Genomic DNA, 23,616 nt, shown 5'->3' on the forward strand with positions numbered 1-23,616 from the left:
ATATCTTTATGGAAGTAAAGCCTCTTACTCAAAATCACCCTTCATTTAAAGGAAAAAAAAAAAAATCAAAATTTGCCTGGAAGAATACCACAATTACTGATGTAAAGGTGCTTATGTTGAGCTGCTAAAGACTCAAAGGATATGTATACATTAACAAGTAGTACATATTAATTCTTCAAACCCAATATCCACACTGTACACATCTCAAGTGGTTCTATTTCACACTAGTTCCTCTTTGGTCCAGTGGACTGAACAAACTAGGAGCAGCTGGGAGTGTACTGGTTGAACTCCCAGTGATCATCACCTTCTGGTAACGTTTCCTGCAAAAGGATCATAAGGCCATGTGTCCTATGTATTGACAAATCAAAGTACAGAAGGTGGGAATAAAGGTGGCCTGGGCTTCAAAAAAGCAACTCATCTGAATGAGACACGGGTGAGAGTGAACATTTCAGGCTTTGGGGGATGACAATAAAGCAGAGAGATAACTCAGACTCCACTCACGGAGAAGGATATAACAAAGCTGAAGAACCGAAAAGCGTTCAGAAAAAAAACTTCTCATGGTACACTGGAGACTAACTTTTGAGGTAGAACTGAAACACATACTGCAAACAACAGACATCAGTGATCAGTATGTGACACTTGGCAGATTCTATCCTGTTACCTACCAGTTCCACAAGAATCAACAATATTTTAAGTACATTTCTCATATGGAAAAGGACACTGTAAAGGCACAGGAAGCATAAAATAACTTCAGGTAAAATTACTTGACTTAATTCAGTAAAATAAACTGAAATATTGATGGTAACACATTTAAACTTACATTTAAAGACTTCTACGTTTCAAAAGAGCTCAACTAAAATGGAAAATTAATGAGGGAAATTAGCCACACAAAAAATCTGGTGAACTGAACGTATCAGAGACTAATTCTTAAACTTAATAAAGTTATCTTGAATTTATATCTCACACGTTAAAAACAAACAAATAAATAAATAAATTAGTGACCTTTCAGAGAAGTTTTCCAGAACTGATTATTAATCCCAAATGAAATACAATGAACAATCAGAGCTTGGAAAGAGACTAACTAGCAAATTACATTTCCCTCTTCAAAGGTCAAGAAGCTTAGGAATAAAAAGAAAGTTGTCAAGAGACAAACTGAAGTGGCCACGCAAATGCAATGCAAACAGCTCAAATTTCAGTCATTAAAACAGAGAACAAGCAAAAAAGTTAACACGCAGTAAAGGGTGGTAATCACTCTGTTTCTGAATTCTGTGTTTATGATGAATAAAAGTGATACAAGTGTCCACAGCTGACAGAATGCATCTAGACCACATAAAAAGCTGGGGAAAACTCAAAAATCAGAACTCCAAAACTAGTAAATAAATCTTAAAGTCAAACAACAATTTTAATTTTTTATGAATGTATTTGAGCCAAGTCTATCTGGTCGTGTCAGTGCAAACCCACAGAGCAGCATACACAGAAACCAAACCCATCCTGGAAAGAAGGAATGCAATGACATGAAATGTTTCTAAATAAATTTTGAAATAAAGAACGCTTGAACATATGAAGGAACATGAAATTGAGACAAAATAAAGCACACTTAATCCAAAGTAGCAGGTACCAGATCCATCAGGCATCTCTTTAATCAATATACAACATGTTGCATCTGTGACTGTCCCAGTAATTGAAAACTTAATGTGAATACAAAAGGTGGTACAACAGCACTGTAAAACAAGTCTTGGAGCAAAACCTTAATTAAAGTCAAAGATTTTGATAAGATAGACTTGCCCATGACTGGACAATGTACAAAGACCCTTCCACTACTGCATACTCATGCACTCTGAATTAGGCCTAAAGTTATTTTATGGATTAGAGCTATATAAAATGGTGTACATGGTCGAATAAAAAAAAAAATTAAGAGGCAAAGGAGAAGGAAAACAATTCAAACCAACACGATATATACAGACTAAACTTGTTTACTTATGTTAATAACCCAACACTACATTATTCATTAACTCTCAAAGGGAGGACGTTCCACTGAATAGAAGCTAATTAAATATATCAGCAGATATGTACTTGCAAAATGTATACAGATGTATACTTGTAAAATCTATGATTCTGTTGGAAGTTGTTTCTGGATTTTGGTTTTGATTTTCTTCCTAGTTATCCTTTTCTTTTTCAAATTGTTGCTGTATGTTTATTATTCCAGTTGTGCTGTCTGTTTTCAGAATTAATTTTGCCCTGTGCTACACATGTTATCTTTTCTGGAAAGTATGTTCTTCAATTTATACAGAAAATAATCCTCTGAGTAACAGTGGTTTGAATGTCTCTCTAACCTGCTTCTTCTACAATTTTTTTCCTTCAGCTTTAAAGAGGCTTGTTTGGAGGGATTTCAATTGTTTATTCTTCAGTAAATGAAGCTTTCCAATACTTTAGCAGGGTTAGGGAATAATGAAATTAAACAAACAGGAGAAAAAGCCAGAAGAAATACAAATTAAAGTTTTTGTACTGTTTCTATTTTTGCAGTTACTCAAGTTTTGCAGGGTTTTTGTAGCCCTGAATTTAGTTTCTAAGGGATGAGAGGAATACAATGGAAAGGCCACAGGCCTCTGTGAGCAATATCTCAAATGGCATATACATTCACATCATGTCCTTGTGGTTCAGTACTTTCCAGAGCTAATTAATAACTGTAAGTGACCAATTATTGGGATTTTAAATTTCTAACAGCAAAAATTTAATTCAATTTTGTTCTTTAATCAATTCTTAAAATTCATGATTAAACTGTGCGTCGGATCCAATGCTCACATCATCTCAATTTACTGTAGCATACTTCTAGTTAAATGCACATTCAGAAGGTAAAGTACCTAACACTGCCAAAAGTCTCTCCAATTCTTTATAGGGCCATAAAAAAAGGCTGTGAGTACTACCATGTCCAAATAGTTCTGCACATTTCCAGCACTCAATTTTGAAGCTTTGATTTTACACCCAAGGCATTTTAATGGCAGTACACCTACATGTCTTTTAAAGGCAATCTATGTCTTTGTTTCCTCATTTCCCACATTAATAATATCTTAAATGACAGCACTGGACAAGACCAGATGATGTTTGTTCAATCATTATACCATTCATTGAATTGTCCTCTGTCTACAAACAAACAAACAAAAATAATAGAACTACTCTGAAAACATTGTTTTTTCAATGATTCTGGTATTGAGCCACACAGAAGACTATGAACAATTTCTACTTTTATATATCTAAGAGGGATTACTCTGGTTAATAGTAACTAACTAATATATTTGTTTTGTTTGAAATGTTTTTTAGAACCAAATTGTTCTTTTATTCTATTGACCTGTGTTAGAAGTGTGAGAGGCGGTAAATGCAGAGAACTTCCCTCCTTTAAATGGTAATGCCATTTCTAGCACATGTAGAACATTTTGCTACGCTAAGTGATCTCAGGACCTATGAACATGAAGGAGATTATTTATTGCTTTTGTTTACTGCTCAAAAGCTAGACTTGTAAGATTGCCAGTAAATAACTTTTTTAATTTGTACTGTACCTGAAGTTAAAGTGCTCCAGCCTTTAACATCTTGAGTATAAATATTAATGACAGACTTTTAAGGGGAATAGTGAAAAATGCATCTTTGTAGTACAAATATATACAGAAGAACTAGTCTATTTCTAATAAATATGAAAGTTTGAGTCTGTGAGTACTGAATACTAAGGTGATGGACACAAAATCTGCTTCTCAACCCACTTCTGTGCACAATATTATCTTGACCCTAGATGCCTTTAAAACCTTTAAAGAGCAGATCAATCTCAGTTGTTATGCAGAAGCAAACTCTCCTAAGAAGGGTTACAGTTCTTCAAAGGCTTTTTAAGTGATAGACAACTGTGCTTGTCTAAAGGCTAGTGTAAAACAAAAGTAATTCCTTGTGTAAAACCTACTACATTGGGAACTTGTTTCTCAGCAATGTGGACATAAAGTAAGTTTGAGTGCTGACCAGAAATGAGGATAGAAGTTAAATTATCTCCTTATCATACTCCAAGAATATGGACAAAGCAGTTGGAGAACAGTAATTCCCTTACAAACATTTTTGGTGACTTTGATAAACACAGATTGCCAGGTACAGTCACTGCAAGACAACTGATTTGGCAACATCTACTTCTAAACATAAGTACTGATAATACAACAGCCATGTGAGCTAGTCTTGTGAGCAGGATGTAAACTGGAACTAATGTAAAAAAAAAAAAAAAATCTAAATTTTCACCCAATACTTTAGAACAGAATCCCAATAGCTTGAACTTGTCCTTTGGATATAAGAGCAGAAAGCTTTAACATTACTAACACATGCTGTATAGCATTTTTGATGATATAAGCATTATAGAATCTGCAAAATAGTTTCTATATTTCCAAGACATTTTACAATGCCTATTGAGAAGACAAAAATATATTTGGGTTCAATATCTTTATAATTACAACCATTACAATAAACAGAAGTATAATGCCAACCAAAGAACACTAGATAAACTGTATAAATTAATGTGAGAAATGCAAAAAATCAGGAAATAAGGTCCTTAATTTATTGAAATACTCTCATTGTTTGTTCTAAAGGTGGACAAAATTTCATTTCTGCTGTTGAATCATTACTGTGCCAAAAGAAAAAAGAATACACACATGTTGCTTCAAGTTGATTTTCAGAGTTGCTTTGAATAGGTCTGCTGCTATAAAAATTAGTGATAGTGCTACCAGTGACTTGGGAAAAAACCCAAAACACAAAACATCATCCCCAACCAAACAACAACAAAAAAAGTTTTACCCAGCAGTCAACCCTTGCCTTTACCAGAGCACCTACTCCCACATTCTGTTCCTATGTACAACCTTCCCAAGTACCACCTTATTCTATTTTCATTTTGTATAGCAATAGGTTTTGCCTATCTGAGCACACCAGCTGAAGTTCCTCAGTTACCAGGGTTCAGACTCTGTATAACCTTTATGTAATTTTGCTGCTAGGAAGTCGGAAAATAACCCAAACTACCTAGAACAGGACACTTTAAGTCTCAAACTGAAAGGAACAAATGAGAGTAGTACTAACATCATTTACCTTGAGAATGTTCATAATGCTTCAAAAGAATATGTAAGGAAAATAATCAAAATTGTGTGTATTTGTGTGTGCATCTGTCCTTGACTACATTCTCTACAAGATGTGTGGCAACACCTATAAATAAAAATTTATTTTTAAATCCTATGAATGAAAGAACAGCAAAACAAAAACCAGATAACCTGCCATTTAATATTCAGGAACTCAGAAATACTTGATATCTAATAGGTGGGATATATAGTATTACCCTACTGCCTTTTAGAGGCTCAGAAGAATAAATTGCATGTACAACAAAACTTTTAACTTAGTTTTACCTTTTTATTTACCTTTTAATTTAGTCCTTATGTCTTCTTCTACTGTATCTTCCTTCAGGAACAGTCAGTTAACATGAAAGGTTAGCCAAAGAAAGGAATTAATGCTGACACCAGAGCTAGACAAAAAAAATATCTCACAATAATTTTTGTTTCCATGAAAACAAACAAAAAGCATTGTATATTTAATAAAATATCAAGTAGCAAATAACTATTGCCTTGCAGATTAAAAAAAAAAAATAAATCAAAAGTTCCTTATCTTCAACAACAACAACAAAAAAAAACATAAAAAATAATCACAATAAAAGGTGTCTCTCTGAACTGGAGGTTATGGGTGAATTAGTCCATGAAGGACTGTCTGAAATATGCTGCTTCATTTACATTAATGCATGTTCCTTCTCTTGACATTGTTCACAGGTACAAGAGAAATCTAATCTGTTACATTGAAATGACAGCATTAGAGCTTATTAGCAAAACTATATGGAAAGGCAAGAGTTCACCAACATAAAAATGTACCAATAGTTCACAAGACAATTCCCAACTGCTGAAATTTTACTTCAGCTCAAGTAACATCTGCATCCTTGTATTGTAGATTATCTTTCTGCAGGGAATAGATAAGAGTCACTAAAATAATCCATCAAAAATAGTGAAAGATTGAAAGATAGTGTATCATAATAATGCTAGTGTCACTTAAGCAAAAGTATGCTGACAGGAGCTCTGAAAAGCTGTGCTGTTGGGCTAAGTCCATATTTTATTAATGTCACTGTTAAATTCTAATTAACAATTTGGTTATCTCAGCTTTTACTGAAGAGAAGGATAAAATTTACTTTGAATGTTCCTGAGGGAAATTAAAAACAAAAGACAAAAATAAATTAAAAGGTAAAATTAAAAGAATTCTGTGGATGGTCAAAAACTAGAAAAGGTTGGGGAATCTCTGACTATGAAGACATTCAAAATTCTCTTAGACAAAGTCCTGAGCAACCTGACCACTTCTGAACAAACAGCTGGGCTAGATAATCTTCAAAGTTACCTTCTAATCAAAATTATTTTAGGTTAAGTGAAGAAAATTATTAAGATAAGAGAAGGCTCTTATCTTTTAACAACAACAGAACCAGTAAAGTCTGGGGAGACAGAAAAACTAGATTCCTGCCTTGCATTTAAGCTGAATTTAGCAAAATGGTTCTTGTTCTAGTAGTAACAGAACAACATGAACTGTTTTTTCCCATGTGTCATTCTGGTTTTCTGTCTTAAAGTATATTTTACTGTATTGCTTTATCATTCTATCTTTGGATACCTCATAACTACATACTTGTGGTCTCCCTGATTTCTGACATAAAAAGAGCTTTCTACAGAAAATAGTTCTTTCAAATTAAACTAAATAGCTTCTAGGAACCCATCTACACTTAGCAAAAAGAAGGTAAAGAGTGGGGGACAAGGGATGTTTATTAGTTGAAAGTGGTATCAGTCAATTAAAATTGGATTTCTGTTGTTATAGGAAGCAATTCAAATTTGGCAGGTTGCTTTTTTATTATTTCATTTTATTGGCTTTTATCATGATAGACTACTTGCTGAATGCTTACTTGCCTAAAATGCAGTTTTACTTGATGAGAACATGTTCCATCTTTAGTGAGACAAAATAGCAGCACTTGCAATACAATGGCACTATGTGAACTTTTACAGCATGTACGTGTCCAGAATTGACCATTATAAGAACGCAGAGGTTCTAATACCTCATCTCAGCAATGCTTCTGTCATGACTATTTTCCTACCTCCTTTTCTTCCCACAATGAAAAAGGAGTTTCCCTGAACGGTTTCCCTATTCTAGTCTCAAGACAGAAACATATGTTATACAGAATGCCAGATACAATTACCCTTGCAATATCAAAAATTAGGACAGACATCCCCAACTCTAGTTTAGATATGATGTTGCCCAGTTGTTAATTTGCTGATCTGTTAAGAGAATTAAGATTGTTTTATACTAGTTCTATGCCTTACACTGCCATTTGTTAACTTTTTTGACTAAATCATGACAGAAGTTTAATTTAAAGGCTTGATAAACCTTTACTTCTTGTAGTTTCTGAATAGATTCACTACTGTGATAACTACAGGAAAGCTATTTCATTAAAAATAGTCATAAAATAAATAATGCACAACTTGTTCTCTCCAGTATGTTAACATAAATAACTGGTTATTCCTTTAAAGTTGTAAGAAGCATTTTCAACAAGAGTATGATTTTGATTACCATAATAATTGCACCAAAATATTCCTGTGGTAAAAGTCAGGCCAATCTCATACCTTATTTTAGGTATTGATAAAATAATCTGTATGAACTTTTTTTTATCCAAAATCAAGACAAATATATAATAACATATCATACAGTAAAGTGACTTTTGTATGCACTGAAACTGCTACCAAACAATGTTGCCACTTGCAGAAAAACTGAGCATTACAAAGTCAATCTTGGTCAACTGTACTTCAAACATGCTTCCAGATACACTGAAGGCAAAAGGTCAATGTATTTACTGTGACTTACTGACTTTGAAAGGGATTAATTCTTTAAAACTGCTTCAAGAAATGGTTCCACATACTTTAATTAAACTCATATGAAAAAATCTGTATCAGAAACCATGAAGAATTAACTTTAGGGACATTTTATCCTGCTTAGCAATGGAAAGCTAACATGAGTTAAGAATCCCTATATTCTTAGCTTAAATTTTTCAGTGTACCTTACCTTTGCATTGACAAATGCAAAAATGGTACCAGCAGTGAAAAATTTGTTTCATTGAACTTCAGAAACATTATCACATATCTGTATCAGCAAGAAAAGCAAATAAAGATCAGTGGTTATAAAACTGTGAAAGGTAAGTGATGGGGGGGGGAGGGAAGGATGAATCAACTCTACAGTTGAACAAATATTTATATTTAATATGATATTATAAGGTGTGCTATCTAAAAGATAAATTCTTTCCTAAGGACATATTTTGTCTTATGCTTAAGCAATTTTAACAACCTTCTCAATATAAGACATTAAAAAATATTCAACACAGTGGCAAATAATACCATTGTCTATTCCACAAAGCAGTAGCTTATGTAGGAAAACCAACTAAAAACTGATAATAAAAACATCATATTTTCCTCTTCACACAAAAACTTCCAACTTCTAATAATTTCTTCTCAGAGAAGGAAAGAAAATTATGAGCTTTGGAAACCATGTTAATCCAGTATTTTAGATCAAGCTTGCCCTTTGCCCTGTTCCCATTTACAGCAAATTTTCAACCATTTTAAAGATGCAGCCTTAAGTATATCACACAATAAAAATTGTGGAATTTGTATGCAAAATAAAATAAAAGGCTGCTAATCCATGGAAAGATATACATAAATGCTTTCTTAGCCATTGCTGCTATTTGATTAAAAGTTGATAAAAATCTAATGAGAATTCTTTGCTATTAGTTCAATTAAACAGCAGCAGAACTACCTCTGCAGAAGGTTCAAAACCATGTAATTGCTTTCTCCAGCTCTCTACTTGTCTCACCACCAGCTCTATACAGATCAAGTTCTGAATAAAAATCAGAACTTTCACATGACTTTATACACAGACACCAACAGAATGTTTAGTTATCACACTCAGCCCTATTAAAAAAAGGTACCAATTTTAATGTCACACAGTCAGTAAGGGCCTAATCCTAAAAAAATTATTTTGCAAAAGATGAAGATCTCCAGAAATGAAACAGAAATAAAGTATGTGCCAAGACAAAAGGCTAGGACCGGTTTCATCAACCTAAACCAGAGCTGAAATAGCAAACAGTGTGATTCAGCTTTCTACATTAAAATTGATGCTGTTTTCATGTGGACCCAAGACCTGAAATCAGCTGATGGCAATGAGGAATAAAGGAACTAACCACAGCAATCTCAATAAGAGAGCACATCGACTTCACAGAATAGACCACACAGAAATACAAAATTATGGTTTGAAAGCTTTAAAGAATAAAATCATAAAGTAGTTTAGGTAATCAAGCAAAGAATCATAACCCCAGTTCACAAGCCAAAAATTTTAAGAACTAGTAATGTTACCAGCACAAGATACTGGCAATGATAAGTAGTGTTGTCTGAGCAAAGCCAACAGATGTCTTTTAACATTTTGAAAAAAAAACACCTACAACAAAATATAAACAAACAACAACAACAAAAAACCACCAAACAAAACCCACAAAAAACTCCCCGGAATTTAAGAAGAAATTGCCATTTAGTATTACAGCAAGAACAAAACATATCATGGGAGATATTTGAGGCAAGGAAAAGTTTATGGAAAAGGTTATTTCCACTTTCAAAGGCTGCCAGTAAAAACTGAACCACTAGCTTCTACGAAGAAAAACTGAGAATCAGTAATTTTGAACTTAACAATAAAACTATCAAGCTTGGTGAGCAATTCTATGCCTCCTAAAACCAGAAAATTACAGACTGCCAATAAAGTTTCAGAGTATTACATACAGGTAATCCTTGTACAAAACTGGCATGCAGATTTGGAATCAGTACTAAGTGCTAGACGTTGGAAAGAAAGTGATGAGTTAAATTTCATCCAGAAGTAAAGACAGCAGTTGCTGACTTAATTCACTGTAACACACTGTGAATTATCATGGTTGAGTAAATCTCAAAGAAGTGTTAGATAAGCACTTTTATGACTTCAAATTCACAGAAACATAGATAAGTGCTAGAAAAATGAATCAGGAAAATGTTCAATATTGCTATTTGAAAAAAAAAAAACCACACCACAATGTAAAATAGGTAAAGGTTTATAGAATACATATTAGGCTTCTAACACTTCTAAAGTTAGAGCTTTAAATTAAAACTATACTGGTCAGTGAAAGCTTAACTAAAGCAGGATCTTGGTGACCCTGTATCTATCCTTTTTTTAATTCTTTTTTTAATTTTTTAATTCTTTAATTAATCTGACTGGTTTTACTTACGGACAGACATAGCTCCAAAGAGGTAAGAGTACTGACACACATGAACAAGGAGAGACAGGTAAATCAGAGGCACAAATAACTTACCTGAAGTCATATACTGCAGTAAAACCAGAAAAGAATATATGTATGTTGACGACTACAATAGGTTAGTATCTAGAATTTAAAAACATCTTTACCATTATTTCCATTATTAAGCTGTGTGTGCTAACATTCCCAAAGTAGTAGCTTTACAGACACTCAGGATATGAGTTTACACTTGAAAATTTAGACAATCCAGCACAAACTCAGGAATATTTTAAGATTTACCTGATGTAGAATATACTTCAGAAACAGGTCTTTAAGACAGGCAATGAGTATACAACTGGACATGGTAAAAACTAATTTGTCACAAATGCTGCTTTTTCTATGCACTATTTCTTCTTTCTGTCACTCCACAGGAAAGCATCATAAATTTAATACTGCAAAGCAGTAATGAAAAATTCTAAATATTCGTAAAGTGTTTTATTAAGATAATTTATTATATCGTCAATTCTATTTCTGTATAACAAAGTTCACAGATGAAATCCTGTCATTTTATGACATCAATATGCTGCTAAAATGATAAAATGTAAATGTGTAAATGCAGATTGGTAATCAAATTCAAATCATCATTTTTTTCTACTCCAAGATATGACACTAAGGGACTCAAAAAATTTTTTTTCTTTAAGGCATAAGACAGTTTCCTTTAACTAGTAAGATGGTCAAAGCTGAAAATAGCTCTACAGGCCACTAGTTACTAAAAAGCTTCCTGATCGCTAAGTTCATTTCAAGTTCTGTAGATTCCATCCCAAAGAACTGTTTGAAAAATGGTAAGTAACAAAGAGTAGTAGAAGCTTGACAAGGTCCTCTTTACTTTCCTAGTAGGCAAAGAGCTGATTTTTCTGAAGTCTGATGAGCATTTGCTAATTAGTGAGCAGGAAGACGCAAACAAGGTAATTCTTCAAAGACAGCAGTAGCAGAATTTAACAGTAATTTTGGCAATAGTCAACTTAGTAAAGCTGATAAAGAATTTAAATTGAAGGAGCGAAGAGATACACGAAAAAGCATTCCATAAAGTTCAGTGGAAGACTGGAGAATAGTACTAAGCACATGAAAATATTTGGCATCTCCTTTTCTAACTAAAATGCTCTGGACAAGAAGATAAGAGTTTACAAACCTCAAGGGTTTGTGTAAATGTAGCCTGAAAGGAAGAAACAAAATAGATGTGTTTTTTACTATGTGAGGGACCATATCCCTAAAAAAAGACACAATATCACTGTTTATATTTGGGCACCAGAAAATTGTGTGATATGGAACATTTTATAACACATTCACTACAGCTGGGAGCCTCACACAGAGAATTTTGAAAACCACAGCCCCTCATGTCATTGCTCAAATTAGAGGTGGTAGCACCTTTTAAACATCTGAAATTCCATACTGTCATACAGAACTATGGAACTGCAATTTCTTTGCAATTGTAGACTCACTGTAGCAAGTGACTGTCTATATAATGTTTTCCTCGAAAATATAATAAAATAATCAACTCACCACTTGTCCATTCTGAGGATTTTTATGTGCATATGGTGGTCCACGGATGTGATTCCACATCTGACCAGATGTCATAGCAAATACAACACACTAGGAAAAATAGGAAAAAAATAAGCTCAATTAACTTACCATGATGAATTGAATAGAAAACCATCCTGCTGGTGATTCTTGCTTTAGATACATAATTGTCCCCCTAGCCAGACACAGTATCTACCTCTACTTGAGATTTAACATCCCATCTTCAGATGTGTTCCTCTCATAAAATTCTTCATCACTTTTGTTATTCTGAAAATGAGTTCGCTCAAGACAGATTTTCCATATCTCACTTGAATTAGTCCTATATTTATGTGCCACATTTGCACATCTATATGGCAACAAGCAATGGGGCAGTAGAAGGCATTCATTGCAAATGTTCGGGAAACTAATATTCAAGATTTATACAACCTTTCATAAAAATATTTCTGTCTCTAAATCCTACATAAATGTTTAGCTTATCTTTTTGCTTTCAGGTGTATGAAATGATATAAAAAGTCACAGAAAAAAATCCAGTTATTTAAAAAAAACTGCCCTATTTTATGAAATTCTCATTGTGTGTCCTATATGAATGTGACTCATTTTAGCTATGACAAATAGCAGTGGCTGAGTTGTCAGAAAAGTGAAATCCCCTATGGAGGTGAGTTAGGTTAGAGATGCATGGCAACTGTAAAACAGACTTTAATTCTCATAGAAGGTCATTATGATTATCTTGAAGAGAAAAACATTGTACCTTTGATTAACAAATGAGAAAAAACAGAAACAGGGAACTTGTACAATCTAAATATGTCTCATGTTTTATCAGTATAGATAAGTCCAAGAAAAATTAGAAGATAATTTAGATACAGTTACAGATATGCTTATTTTTACTGTACATCAATATTCCCAAAAGAACACTTAAGTCATACTTCTGACTTAAGTTATAAGTAGATGGATCACAAATGTAAAAATTCACACCATAATGACTAACTAAGGCAGTTAGTCCTTAAAGGATTTTCTTTAAAGAATGCTTAATAACACATTTGTGAAGTAAATATAAGCTACTGGAGCTCTGTATCCCTGTAAATGCAGCACTGTCACCTCTAGTAATACGAACAAGTTTTGCAAGGCCTTCCTAATGAATCTTGTGGGGCTTCATTCAAATCTTGCCTTTCCTGGTTTTGGGTTTTGTTTTGGTGGGGGTTTTGTTAGATTTTTCGTTTTGTTTGGTAGTTGTTAGAAGTTTTTAATTTGTTTAGCTGAAACAGCAACTTTTCCAAAGACCAAGTGACTATGTCTAGTTTACCTTACATTTGCTTATCTTTGTGTGGCCCCTTAATTACCCTCCCCCCACCCCCCATCCTCTTTGGGATGGAATAATTATGACCAACATATTCATTTAGTGAAGGCATGAGATGACTGTAGAGACGGCAGAACTGTGAACACAGAATGCCGTGTAACAGTATGGAATGATAAGAAAGGTTGCACAGGATTACACTGGAGACCCAGGCCTATAAATATTACACCAACAGTGAATAAAGAAACACAGATATGGGAGCTCACGAAAAACAGTTTTAGAGCTAACAAAGGGAACAAAGCATGAAATATATGCGAGACCATCACCATTTACCCAGTAAACTCTGATAGAAAATTTAGTTGCAGATTAGTGAAGGAAGCACAAAGCATGAAATAACCCCTAGGACCCTAAAACAAGGAGAAGAAAGCAGTAACATCATATTCCTCCCTGGAGGAAAACCTGGAATGCTGACAAGTTACCATAGTACCCCATCACCCCAAAGCAAAGCCAAAGAATGATCTCAATATCCAGAGATAAACAGAGGAAGACTAACCATGACATCAGAGAAAGGCAAAGACATTAAGAAGTGTGTGCAAAAAATTTTTAATCATGCTGTTATGACTAAGATTTTTTTCTCTTATAATAGAAAGAAAAGATACATTTTCATATATGGTTACATTGTAGTTCTTTCTTGTAGTGTCAAGATTTTACTTGCAATAAGAACACGTTCTTGTCTTTAAATTTAAAGTGTCTTTCATTTTGCCCTTAACAGGATTTGAAATGTAACAGAATATTAATTAATATGGCAGATGAAGGCATACAGGTAGTGATTATTAGCACATGGATTATGTTTTAATTAATAATATGCAACAAAATGAAAAGAGTATACAGTGACATTATTGGAAAAGAGTAATAGATAGTTATTCCTATACCTTGCAGACTGTTTTAGCAGAGAAATTTATACTGCAATTTTGGTGATGAATCATTCAATAGATAGCTTATATGAAAGCATAAAAATATAGAAACTGAAAATGTGGATAACAAAAGTGAGGTGAAAGATATTTTGAAAGGCAAAAAATTAGGTGAAAAGTAAAACATTGAAAGATAACAGATACATAGAGTACAAAAACTGTGGGGCTCTGAAGGTGAGTTTTCTATGAAAAATCATTTTTCTAATTCTTAAAGTATCGCTTGAAATTTACATTCTCTGGGGCCAAATCTCCTTCCATAAAGAAAGACTAAAAAGACCCCAGCCCAATTTATATAGTCATATATATTATAAAGGATAAACTCCTCAAATTACTCAAGATCTTTAATGTTTGCAAATACAAATACCATGCTGTGAGACAGTGTAACAATTAACAAAAAAATATCTAGGAGACATAACAGTGGGGAGAAGAAAATGTCAAGTATTAACATTATTGAAAAACAAAGACTTAAAAATACGGTTATTTAACTTGAAGGCATCATGCATATTCTTTCAGTTCAGACTGCTAGAGACCAAGGAAACTAATTCAGTACAACACATACTGGATCTGTGATGATTTCTTTCCATCATGTTCCTTTTTATGGTGTATTTCAAAATTACTTTTTCAGGAGCCAAAAAAAAACATTTTCCTGTTTCTCCCTAGTCCTCTTCCAATCTTCATCTATTTTAAGTATTGTAAGAACAGAGCACTTCCATCATATCCCTTAAGCAATCATTTGGTACGCTACAGATAGCACTTGACATTAAAGCTCATTTTGCTGTGTTCTATATTCTCCAATTACAATCATCTGGGTAAAAAAAAAACCCCAACATTGGAAACTACAGATTTCTATTGTTTGTAAAATACACTTGAAATACACACCACTATTTGCAGAACAGATGCACACATCTAAGACACATTATGTTGATGCCATTCCAAATGGCATAGTTTCCATAGGATCCCATGCTTTGGGATCTGAAAGTTTCCAAAACACCTAGTTTGCTCACCGTTACTGAGAGTTCATTTTTCCCAGGACAAAACTTTACCAAATTAATTCCTACAAATGACTAACAAGTTACTTGTGGTTAATGTCTTCATATTTCCTCTCATAAGCAGAGAAATGGCCATTTTCTGCAGTTTTCTTGGATCTTGTCAAAGTTCAAAGGATGAAAACTGGACAGGAGGAGATTCAAGCCAAGGCACTTATCTCAGAGCACAATGACACTTTTTCATAGCAAAGTCTCTACTTCAGCAGTTCTACAAAGAGGACTGCTACAGACACACCTTTCATCCACATCTGCTCCCTTCTTTATCAGACTCCAAGAACAGCACTAACTGCTGCATGCCACCTGATTTATCAAGGGAGTTCAGGGTTTTTTCAGGGTTTGAACTATTTTAAGAGTTTCCGGATTTAGGTAGCTTATTCTGCATCTAAATGATAAAAGCAAACAGATTAGATCTACATTTTTAACTGGTGTAGCACAGAGAGGGAAAGAACAGTGATTTGCTACAACATAATATGGTTCCAAGACCAAATGTCATCAGGATGTCTTCAGTGGCAATGAAGTTCCCCCCACTTACCAGTCCTAGCTGAGTACACTGTATGTGCAGACAGGTCTGCTCAAGGACCTTGTTAATACATTGCAAGAGGTATTTTCTTGATGGCTACCATCCTCTGTTTTCACTAAGGGAGAAAACTGCTTTGAGCTCACCTGTGGTGCATTTTTGTTTAAACCACAAGGGTACTATGAAGAGTTGCAAGGTAAATTAAACATCAAGAATCCTAGCAGAACACTGAATTGCTAGCAAGATGCAATTTCACAAGCACATCAGCAGGAATTTTTAAACTGTTGTTGGTCTTGCAAACTTCGTCAAATGATTTATTTTGGCTTAATACACCCTTTCTCAAAGGCGTAAGTTTTGTTCAACACTATCTGCCAGTTCATTAAACAAAATTACTGGAGATTTAAAAAGCCATTTGGAATGCATTTTGAAGAGAAACTTCTTATTAGCAGATACCATACAAAGCCAATAATTAGATTTCTTTGCAAGTTTAGACCTAAGAACACGAAAACCATTTTGTAACTTAAGAAAAATAATGACACTTTAGATTCATTTATGAATCTAGTTAAATTCAAGCAAAGTGTAAAAAAAAAAAAAAAAAAAGGAGACATGGGCAGCCAGTTCTGCACTTAATTTCTCTATTATTCTGTATATGTAAGTTTTAACCATTTCACAATTACTGTTTAAAGAAATGTAATCCTTCCTATCCAGTTTAGCTTTGCTTTTGTGCTCAGTGGAAGCTACTGAGCTACGAGATCCATACTCAATTTCTACATAACAATCCATCACTTATTAGAATCTCCAATAAGAGACATACAATTCAAGGATAGGGACTATAACACAGAAGCAAAGACAATGGATTTCTTTATCTTTAAATGTGCATCTCTAAAACCATCAACTATAGGAAGAAAAGGAAATTAATAATCAGCATTTATTGCTGTTCTTTTGAGATACCTATCTACTCACACACAGGAACCTGACTTTTTCTATATGTATCTTTGAATAAAACATGACTTTTTTTATCCTCATTCCCAGAAAGGGATGAAGAAGCCACTAGTAGCCATAACACCCTTCAAGCTCTGTTAGACCAGTAACTGATGATGAATGTACTATGTGGTATAGATACTGTGGAGTGTATCAGCACAAAACATTTCTCATACCCATTAACTGTTCTGAGAACAGTAAACACATGCTTTATCTCCTCATTCAAGTGACCTGACATATTTTGCCCAATACAGTCAGCTCCTAGGGAGCTGCCTTCTAATCTGAGCATAGATTTTGCCTTCCAAGATTTCACAGGTATATAGGCAAATCTGAAGCATACACATAAAATATATCTGAAAATCACATGCAGAAAACCAGTGACAGCCTAGTAAACTAAGTGCTTTCAAAAGACCCTAGTCGCCCACATTCTGGCCAACATAACAAATAAACTCTCAGCACAAGTACTGTTGTCTAAAATGAAGCCATTCCTTATCTAAAATGTTAGAAGCTTGCCTAGTTTATACTGTTTGACCTTTTCTTCTGCCTGCTTAAGAAATTAAGTCCTGACAAGTGTCTGAATTGCTTCTTGTTATCAGCATAAAAGGACACAACTCTGCAAATATCTGAGGACAGAAGTCCTTCCTCATCTTGGTGTTGGCATGTCAGAGGGAAAATATCCATGGATTAATAGCAGAATTTGAATTAAAGTCTAAGATAATCTAGGGGATAAGGAATGCATGTGATCTCAAAAGACATCTTTTGGGATATTATGTACTGTGCCTCAGTCATTCGGGTTTGTCATTCTAAAAGTCTTCTGGGTGATGTTGCAAATGAAAATGCCTAAGGCATACAAGATACTACCAGAGTCTGCAGTGCTTCAATGAGGGGATGAAACCGCAAATACTGCCGTTGCACAATCTAATGCTGAGGACAAAACCAATTTAATGGTTTTGTGTGAACTGACATTGCAATTAATGTGTGAGATGAAAGCTCTGGTCTTGCTTCTGAAAGTCTATCAAAACTAGTTGATGGATCATGCATTCCTAAATATTCTCCTAAAACAGTGCTGGAAATATTGTCTATGAGACAACATGTTGGTATCAATGGAGTTATTGAATAAAAACTCAGTTAACCTTTCTGGGATCCTCTGCTCTGCTAGCAAAAACAGCATTTTATGCTGAGAATCTTCTTCTAATTTTTAGCAACATCATTCAGTTGGGCAGAGAGGCACCATACGTTTTTCATTTACATAAAAAGTATTCAACATTTGGGAAAATAAAAGTTCTTCAAAGCAAACTAAGAAGCTCTAAAAAAGCAAGAAAAAGAAAACTAGAGAGTTCTCTGTTTGCAGTGATACAGTTTTCAGTCACTGAGTCCAAGGATCTTTATGAAAAGGTTTCATTTGAAATTAAAAAATGTTATTTTAAATTTAATGAATTAATGCTAATGAATGCTAGCTACCTAGCAGTACAGTACCTCCCAAAAAACAATCAAAACACAAACCCACACCTTTTAGAAAAGGGTTTCCATGCTTTCTCAATTCTTTATCACCTGAAAAATAAAACTGCCAATAAGGAACAAGATAATTGCCTATACTTCTGTTAAAAACATGGGCCTCCCGTAGTTTTTATGCATCTTGCCAGGCTTTCCCTGTTTTGTTTTATAAAGTTCAAAGAGGAAAAAATATTAATGATGAATATATTTATTTAAAATTAAACCCTTATTTCTTATTTATACCCTTCATAAAAAGCATCTTACTAGACTCTATCTTCTCCATTTTTCCTTTTAATGAGCTTTTATCAAAAAAGAAGCATTAAGATTTACTGGTAGAAAAAGAAGCATGATCTAAGGGAATCATACCTACATGATAACTTAGAATGAGTATATTAATGACTGTCCATTTTCTTCTATGAATTGTAACATATTTTAGTTATTAACAGAGGTCATCTGTGCAAAAGCCTACAGCCTGGAGTCCTTGTTGATTTCTTCAAAAAGAAGTTTAAAAATTAACTTGCATGTCTGGGTAGATCTGAATAAAACCAAAAGGATTTGTGGTAATTGTATGATCTTTGACAAAACATCATTTTGCAGACTATGGGGCTTTTAAAACATTGCGAAGTCAGAAGGACAATAACAATTAAAATAGTGAAGCACTGGCTTAGTGCCATGATTAATTACTATATACTTTCAGATATAAGAACATTTCTTAAAACATCCTTTCAGTATTATTAATTTTTGAAGTAACCAGAATTTTACAGGAAATAGTATTAGCAACGACATATAATGGCATTAATGCCATTTTTGTTCCTTGTTTTTTGATACAATCAGCAGGATAGCAATTACTGAATGGCATTAACAGAATTTCTTTAAATATTTGATTCCATTTGGACACTGAACCTGTCCACAGGACTTCAGTTGAATGTGATTATAGGTTTTCTACACTGCAATTTACAGTTACATTCAGATGCAAAGCTCAGCTGTCGAGCTGCTGCTAAGGAGAACAGCAAATATTCTAAGAAAGAATTGATGTGTTAATTTTATTCATTAGGAAATTAATTATGTCTTCAACTATTTATTGAATGCAGCTTGTAACAGAATACTTCTATGATTTGAAGAACTCATTTTTAACCTCTGCAAGACAAAAAACCAATTCCCAAAACCATTCAAACATTAAACTTTTGATCTGAAACTCTGAAATATGAAATTGAAATGAAATAACTGTCTCCAGAGATACAATGCATGGTCAAACAAAGGAAATACCAATGATTCCATATCTTTATTTGATTTTTGACACAAATATCTATTTTGGTATGTCAATTATTGTTTCACTCAGGTTGTTGCTAAAGATTAGGAGTCCAAAAAATGTTAGACTGATATATATTAAATGTGAGCTTTCTGGTGGTAGCACATCTTTAAAAAAGTATTATCACCAAAAAAACCCAGTAATCTAGAAAAATATATGAAACTAAACATGACAGACTTACTTTGGAAGAGAAATGTCAACACACTGTGCTAGAGCTCAGGATACTCCAAATGACTTCCTGCAACAAAGGAGACATTCTACCCCTGGCTCTCTAGACCAAAAGGAAACATCATTCTACCTGAAAAACTAGTCCTACAGGAGGTTTATTTGAAAACTTGTTCTTTATTCCTTCCTTAATGCGTGGTGTAGTTTAACAAACTGCTTAAAGAATGCACGCCAAGTGCACTAGTAGGAAAAGCTATGATAGAACATGAGAGAAAAGAGTATTATCAGTAGCCACTACTCAAGAGAAATACCAAATATCAGGGAATTCTGGACAAAAAGCTTTCTTTAAGATCTTATTAATAATTCAGACAAAAAAATTATTAGTGCTTAACAGGTACTAGGTAACTTTATCTTTGAACTTGTGTAATAAAGGTTGCCAAAGGCCCATCAGCAGAAAGTATCACAAAAAGAAGATATCTTCTCATATTGTTGAATCAGAGCAGAATAGCAAACCATCAATATGACATAGCTTTGAAAAGGCAAAACTGATTATAGGATACATCAGTAACCTACTTCTAGCAGAGCTAAAATACAAAGAACTATAAAATAGCCCAGGTTAAAAGAGACCTCAAAAGACCATCTGTTCCAAGCTTTCATGGGAAAGGGAGCCTAGATTACAACTAAAATATGAATGTTTATGCACAAATAAATTCATATTCCATCTACAATCGTAGCCATGTGCTTTCAAGAAAGGTCAATTCATATTGATTCAAGTCGAGAAAAAAATCTTTTAAATGATCAAGAGAATAAATAATGATTTCAATGGCAAAAGAAAAAAAGCTTGGTTTATATTGAGCAAAATACATGGACAAAATTTTTACAATACTGCTCTCAATTGATAAAACTACTAGTACAGAAGGAAGGAGCTCTATTAGGCAGTAAAATGCTGAACTGGACTTGATAATCTCAGACACCTTTCTAGTGTTGATAACCATGTTCCTGATGCCATGTCCCTGAAAATTTAGCCTCAGATGCTGCTCCTCAGAGTTTTCCTCTTCTGTCAGTCACAATGATGCCAGAGTAATGAGTCCTTATTGAAACACCCTAACCATCTTCTACCATCCTTCCATACTACTGCCTATCTAAAACTGAGACAGCTGACTATGCTGCACAGTCCGTATTTTTCATCACTTTATTCAGTTATTTGAAAACTGTGATAGAAATAAACATACTGCAACACACTATTAACTAAATTAATTATGGGTTTGAGGATTTAGCTGACTAACATTTCAAAACAGACTTGGTTAGATTCAGTCTTTTCTCAGAGTTAAGACTCTGAAATCATCCTATTCTCATTTAGGTTAACTGTAGAATGTTAAGGTCAATACTACTAAAACCAGTTTCGGAAAGAATTCCCCCTTTGTCTTTGTTTCTCACATATTTTATGATTGTCTTAGAAGCATATAAAGGCTGTTACTTTTTTCAATCTTTCATCACTTGAAAGTGATAGTCTGAAACCAATATCTACACTAAATCAATCATAACATTATTGATTTTACCAAAAAAAGGGCAAGTTGAACCCCAGCCATAGACATCAGTAATATTGGTTTTTGGAAATATTGTCATACTAAAGTTCAAACAAAAATCTGCAGCTATCAGAGAGTTTGCTAATTTTCAGTGAGTCACTGATAGTAACTGATACTCACTGCTTATGAGAATTAGACCCAAAATCTAGATTATCAACTTTTTTCTGTACAATGCCATAGCTTTTAATTTACCATGCAAGTAATGAAGACACATATGCTAGGATAAGAAACTAATAAAAAGCAAATTAGTAAGGAAAATCTGCATACCAGAGCTGCCATGGCCCAGCCAGTTTTGTTGTAGATGAATTCTAAATTATTTCTTCGTAGGTACAACAAGCCACCAACAAGAGATACCAGAAGAGCCAGTGCAATTGTACCAGAATAGTTAGGGGGCCTGAACACTCTAATCTGGAAAAGATAAATGTAAATACAGATGGTAATAAATGCACACATACAGATCATCTTCCATATAGATAAATATGGATCATCTAAAATCTGGTTTCAAAGTCAGCTTGACTAATCCCTAAATATATTTAAATAAGAAAAAACAGTACTTGTTTTATTAAGCACATAATATGAAAAAAACTTTATGCATAATTTTGAACTTTACAACTCTGAAACATTATTTCTTCAAGAGATTTGCAGGTTGTATCTGAATTAGAAGCAGCTACATTCAAATCTTTTTGATTTGTACATAGTCTTGCAAAGCACATTTTACTTCTTAACAACTAATTATCACTGCTTGTTTTCATCCAGAATAAGACTACATAAAATTTAACAAAGCAAGAATGGAATATAATCTGCAAATTGCAGAAGTTACCATAAGTGCCATGAATGTTATTTTTTTAACGTGTTCTAGAACCTGCACTTGACAAAAAAAAAATTTAAGTAAAGATGGAATTTGTCATCAGCCTGTCTCAGACTACAAAGATACATCTGGTTTCAACTTTTAAAATGTTGAAAGACTTACATGAACATCTGTTCTGTCAGCTATCCATTTAGCTAGCTGTTCAGCTGCAAATCCAATTCTCTGCAGGTCAAATGTGTCAGCTCTCTTGGGTTTACCTTTTGGAGGAAAATGCATGAAAGTCGGAGCAGAGTTCATATTCAACTACAAAATCAGGAAAAACAGCAGGAAAAAAGAATTAGTAACTCTATCCACAAAATACAACAACACAGTATCCTCAATAATGCAAGCCTAATTAACACAAAAATGTTATTTGCCTCCATACCTTACATTTTTAATACATCTTCATGTATAGTTCTCCAAAAAGAATGCTCAAAAATATTCCCTCCAGTAGACTCTTCAGGATGTTTAATTACTCAGAGTATTTCACTCACAAGCTTTTCTGAGTAAGAGTATCTTATGCTTTAAAGTTTTCACATGTTGTAAGATCCCTCCTGAAACTGGTAAAAGAGAGACCTGCACTCATCCAATCTATTAAAGTATATTAGGGAGGCATTCCAAAGGAGTAAAGCAGCTTGACATTGTTTCCCTTGCCCAGCTCTTACGAATCCAAAGTTAACTATTCATCCAGCCTTCTACTGGCTGCAAGACCTACTAACCACAAGTGACTAGTCGTCTTTGAAATCAGAAAGGCCTAGATAACTAGTATTGACTACATAATATTCCCTAGAAACTCTTAATTCATGTGTTGATGCCACTGGAACCATTTACAGGATATATAAAAAAATCTCAAAGGTGATAAACAAACAGATTTATGTTTACATTTGCCACTTCAAATTTTGACTTCAACTCTGCTAGGTGCTAGAGGAGAATACAATTTTACTATATAAAATTCCTCCATATTCAGCAACACCTCAGAAATAGTGCAATAAAGCCCTTTGGAAAATGAAAATAAATAAAATCAGGGGAAATACTTAAAGATGATGCAATAGGGATGTCTTTAAACAAAAAAGGCAGAGTAAGCCTGCTTGTTTCATTCCTGAAAAAGAAATTTTCTATCACATTACCAAAACTTAATCTTTAATCAAGTACAGAGCTAAATTTTTCAACAGAAATCACAATTAAAATATTTTTAATCTAAGGAAAAAAATAGCCCTCTTCTTTATTGAGCTGGTTTGGAAATAAAAATTATTACAAGAAAGGCTAAGACAAATGCTGTGAAATAGTTAAATGAAATATAACATATAGAAACATGCTGAGATGCAGACACCTTCTGACATTGGATAGAGTTTGGGGGTAGTTGGTCTGGAACTACTTTATCATTCCTATGTAAATAGAGCAAAAGCTAAAAAATGCAAATCACATTACCTTGTGAGATTTATGGCATCAGTAT

At 33.7% G+C, this 23,616-nt stretch overlaps 1 protein-coding gene across 1 annotated transcript in view; it reads right to left on the reverse strand.

The window, feature by feature from the left end:
* The window catches only part of TUSC3 (tumor suppressor candidate 3), a 112,204-nt gene that overhangs the window by 45,991 nt on the left and 42,597 nt on the right, over positions 1 to 23,616 (reverse strand). Inside the window, exons 4-6 of the mRNA XM_027896339.1 lie at positions 22,287 to 22,427; positions 21,584 to 21,724; positions 11,939 to 12,028 (exon numbers count right to left, since the gene is read on the reverse strand). Of these exons, the coding sequence (XP_027752140.1) occupies positions 11,939 to 12,028; positions 21,584 to 21,724; positions 22,287 to 22,427 (372 nt within the window). The remainder of the gene's footprint in view (positions 1 to 11,938; positions 12,029 to 21,583; positions 21,725 to 22,286; positions 22,428 to 23,616) is intronic.

Source organism: Empidonax traillii, unplaced genomic scaffold (genome assembly GCF_003031625.1).
Source record: "Empidonax traillii isolate 1590-97213 ecotype Southwest subspecies unplaced genomic scaffold, ASM303162v1 scaffold493:size717247, whole genome shotgun sequence".
NCBI classification, from domain to species: domain Eukaryota; kingdom Metazoa; phylum Chordata; class Aves; order Passeriformes; family Tyrannidae; genus Empidonax; species Empidonax traillii.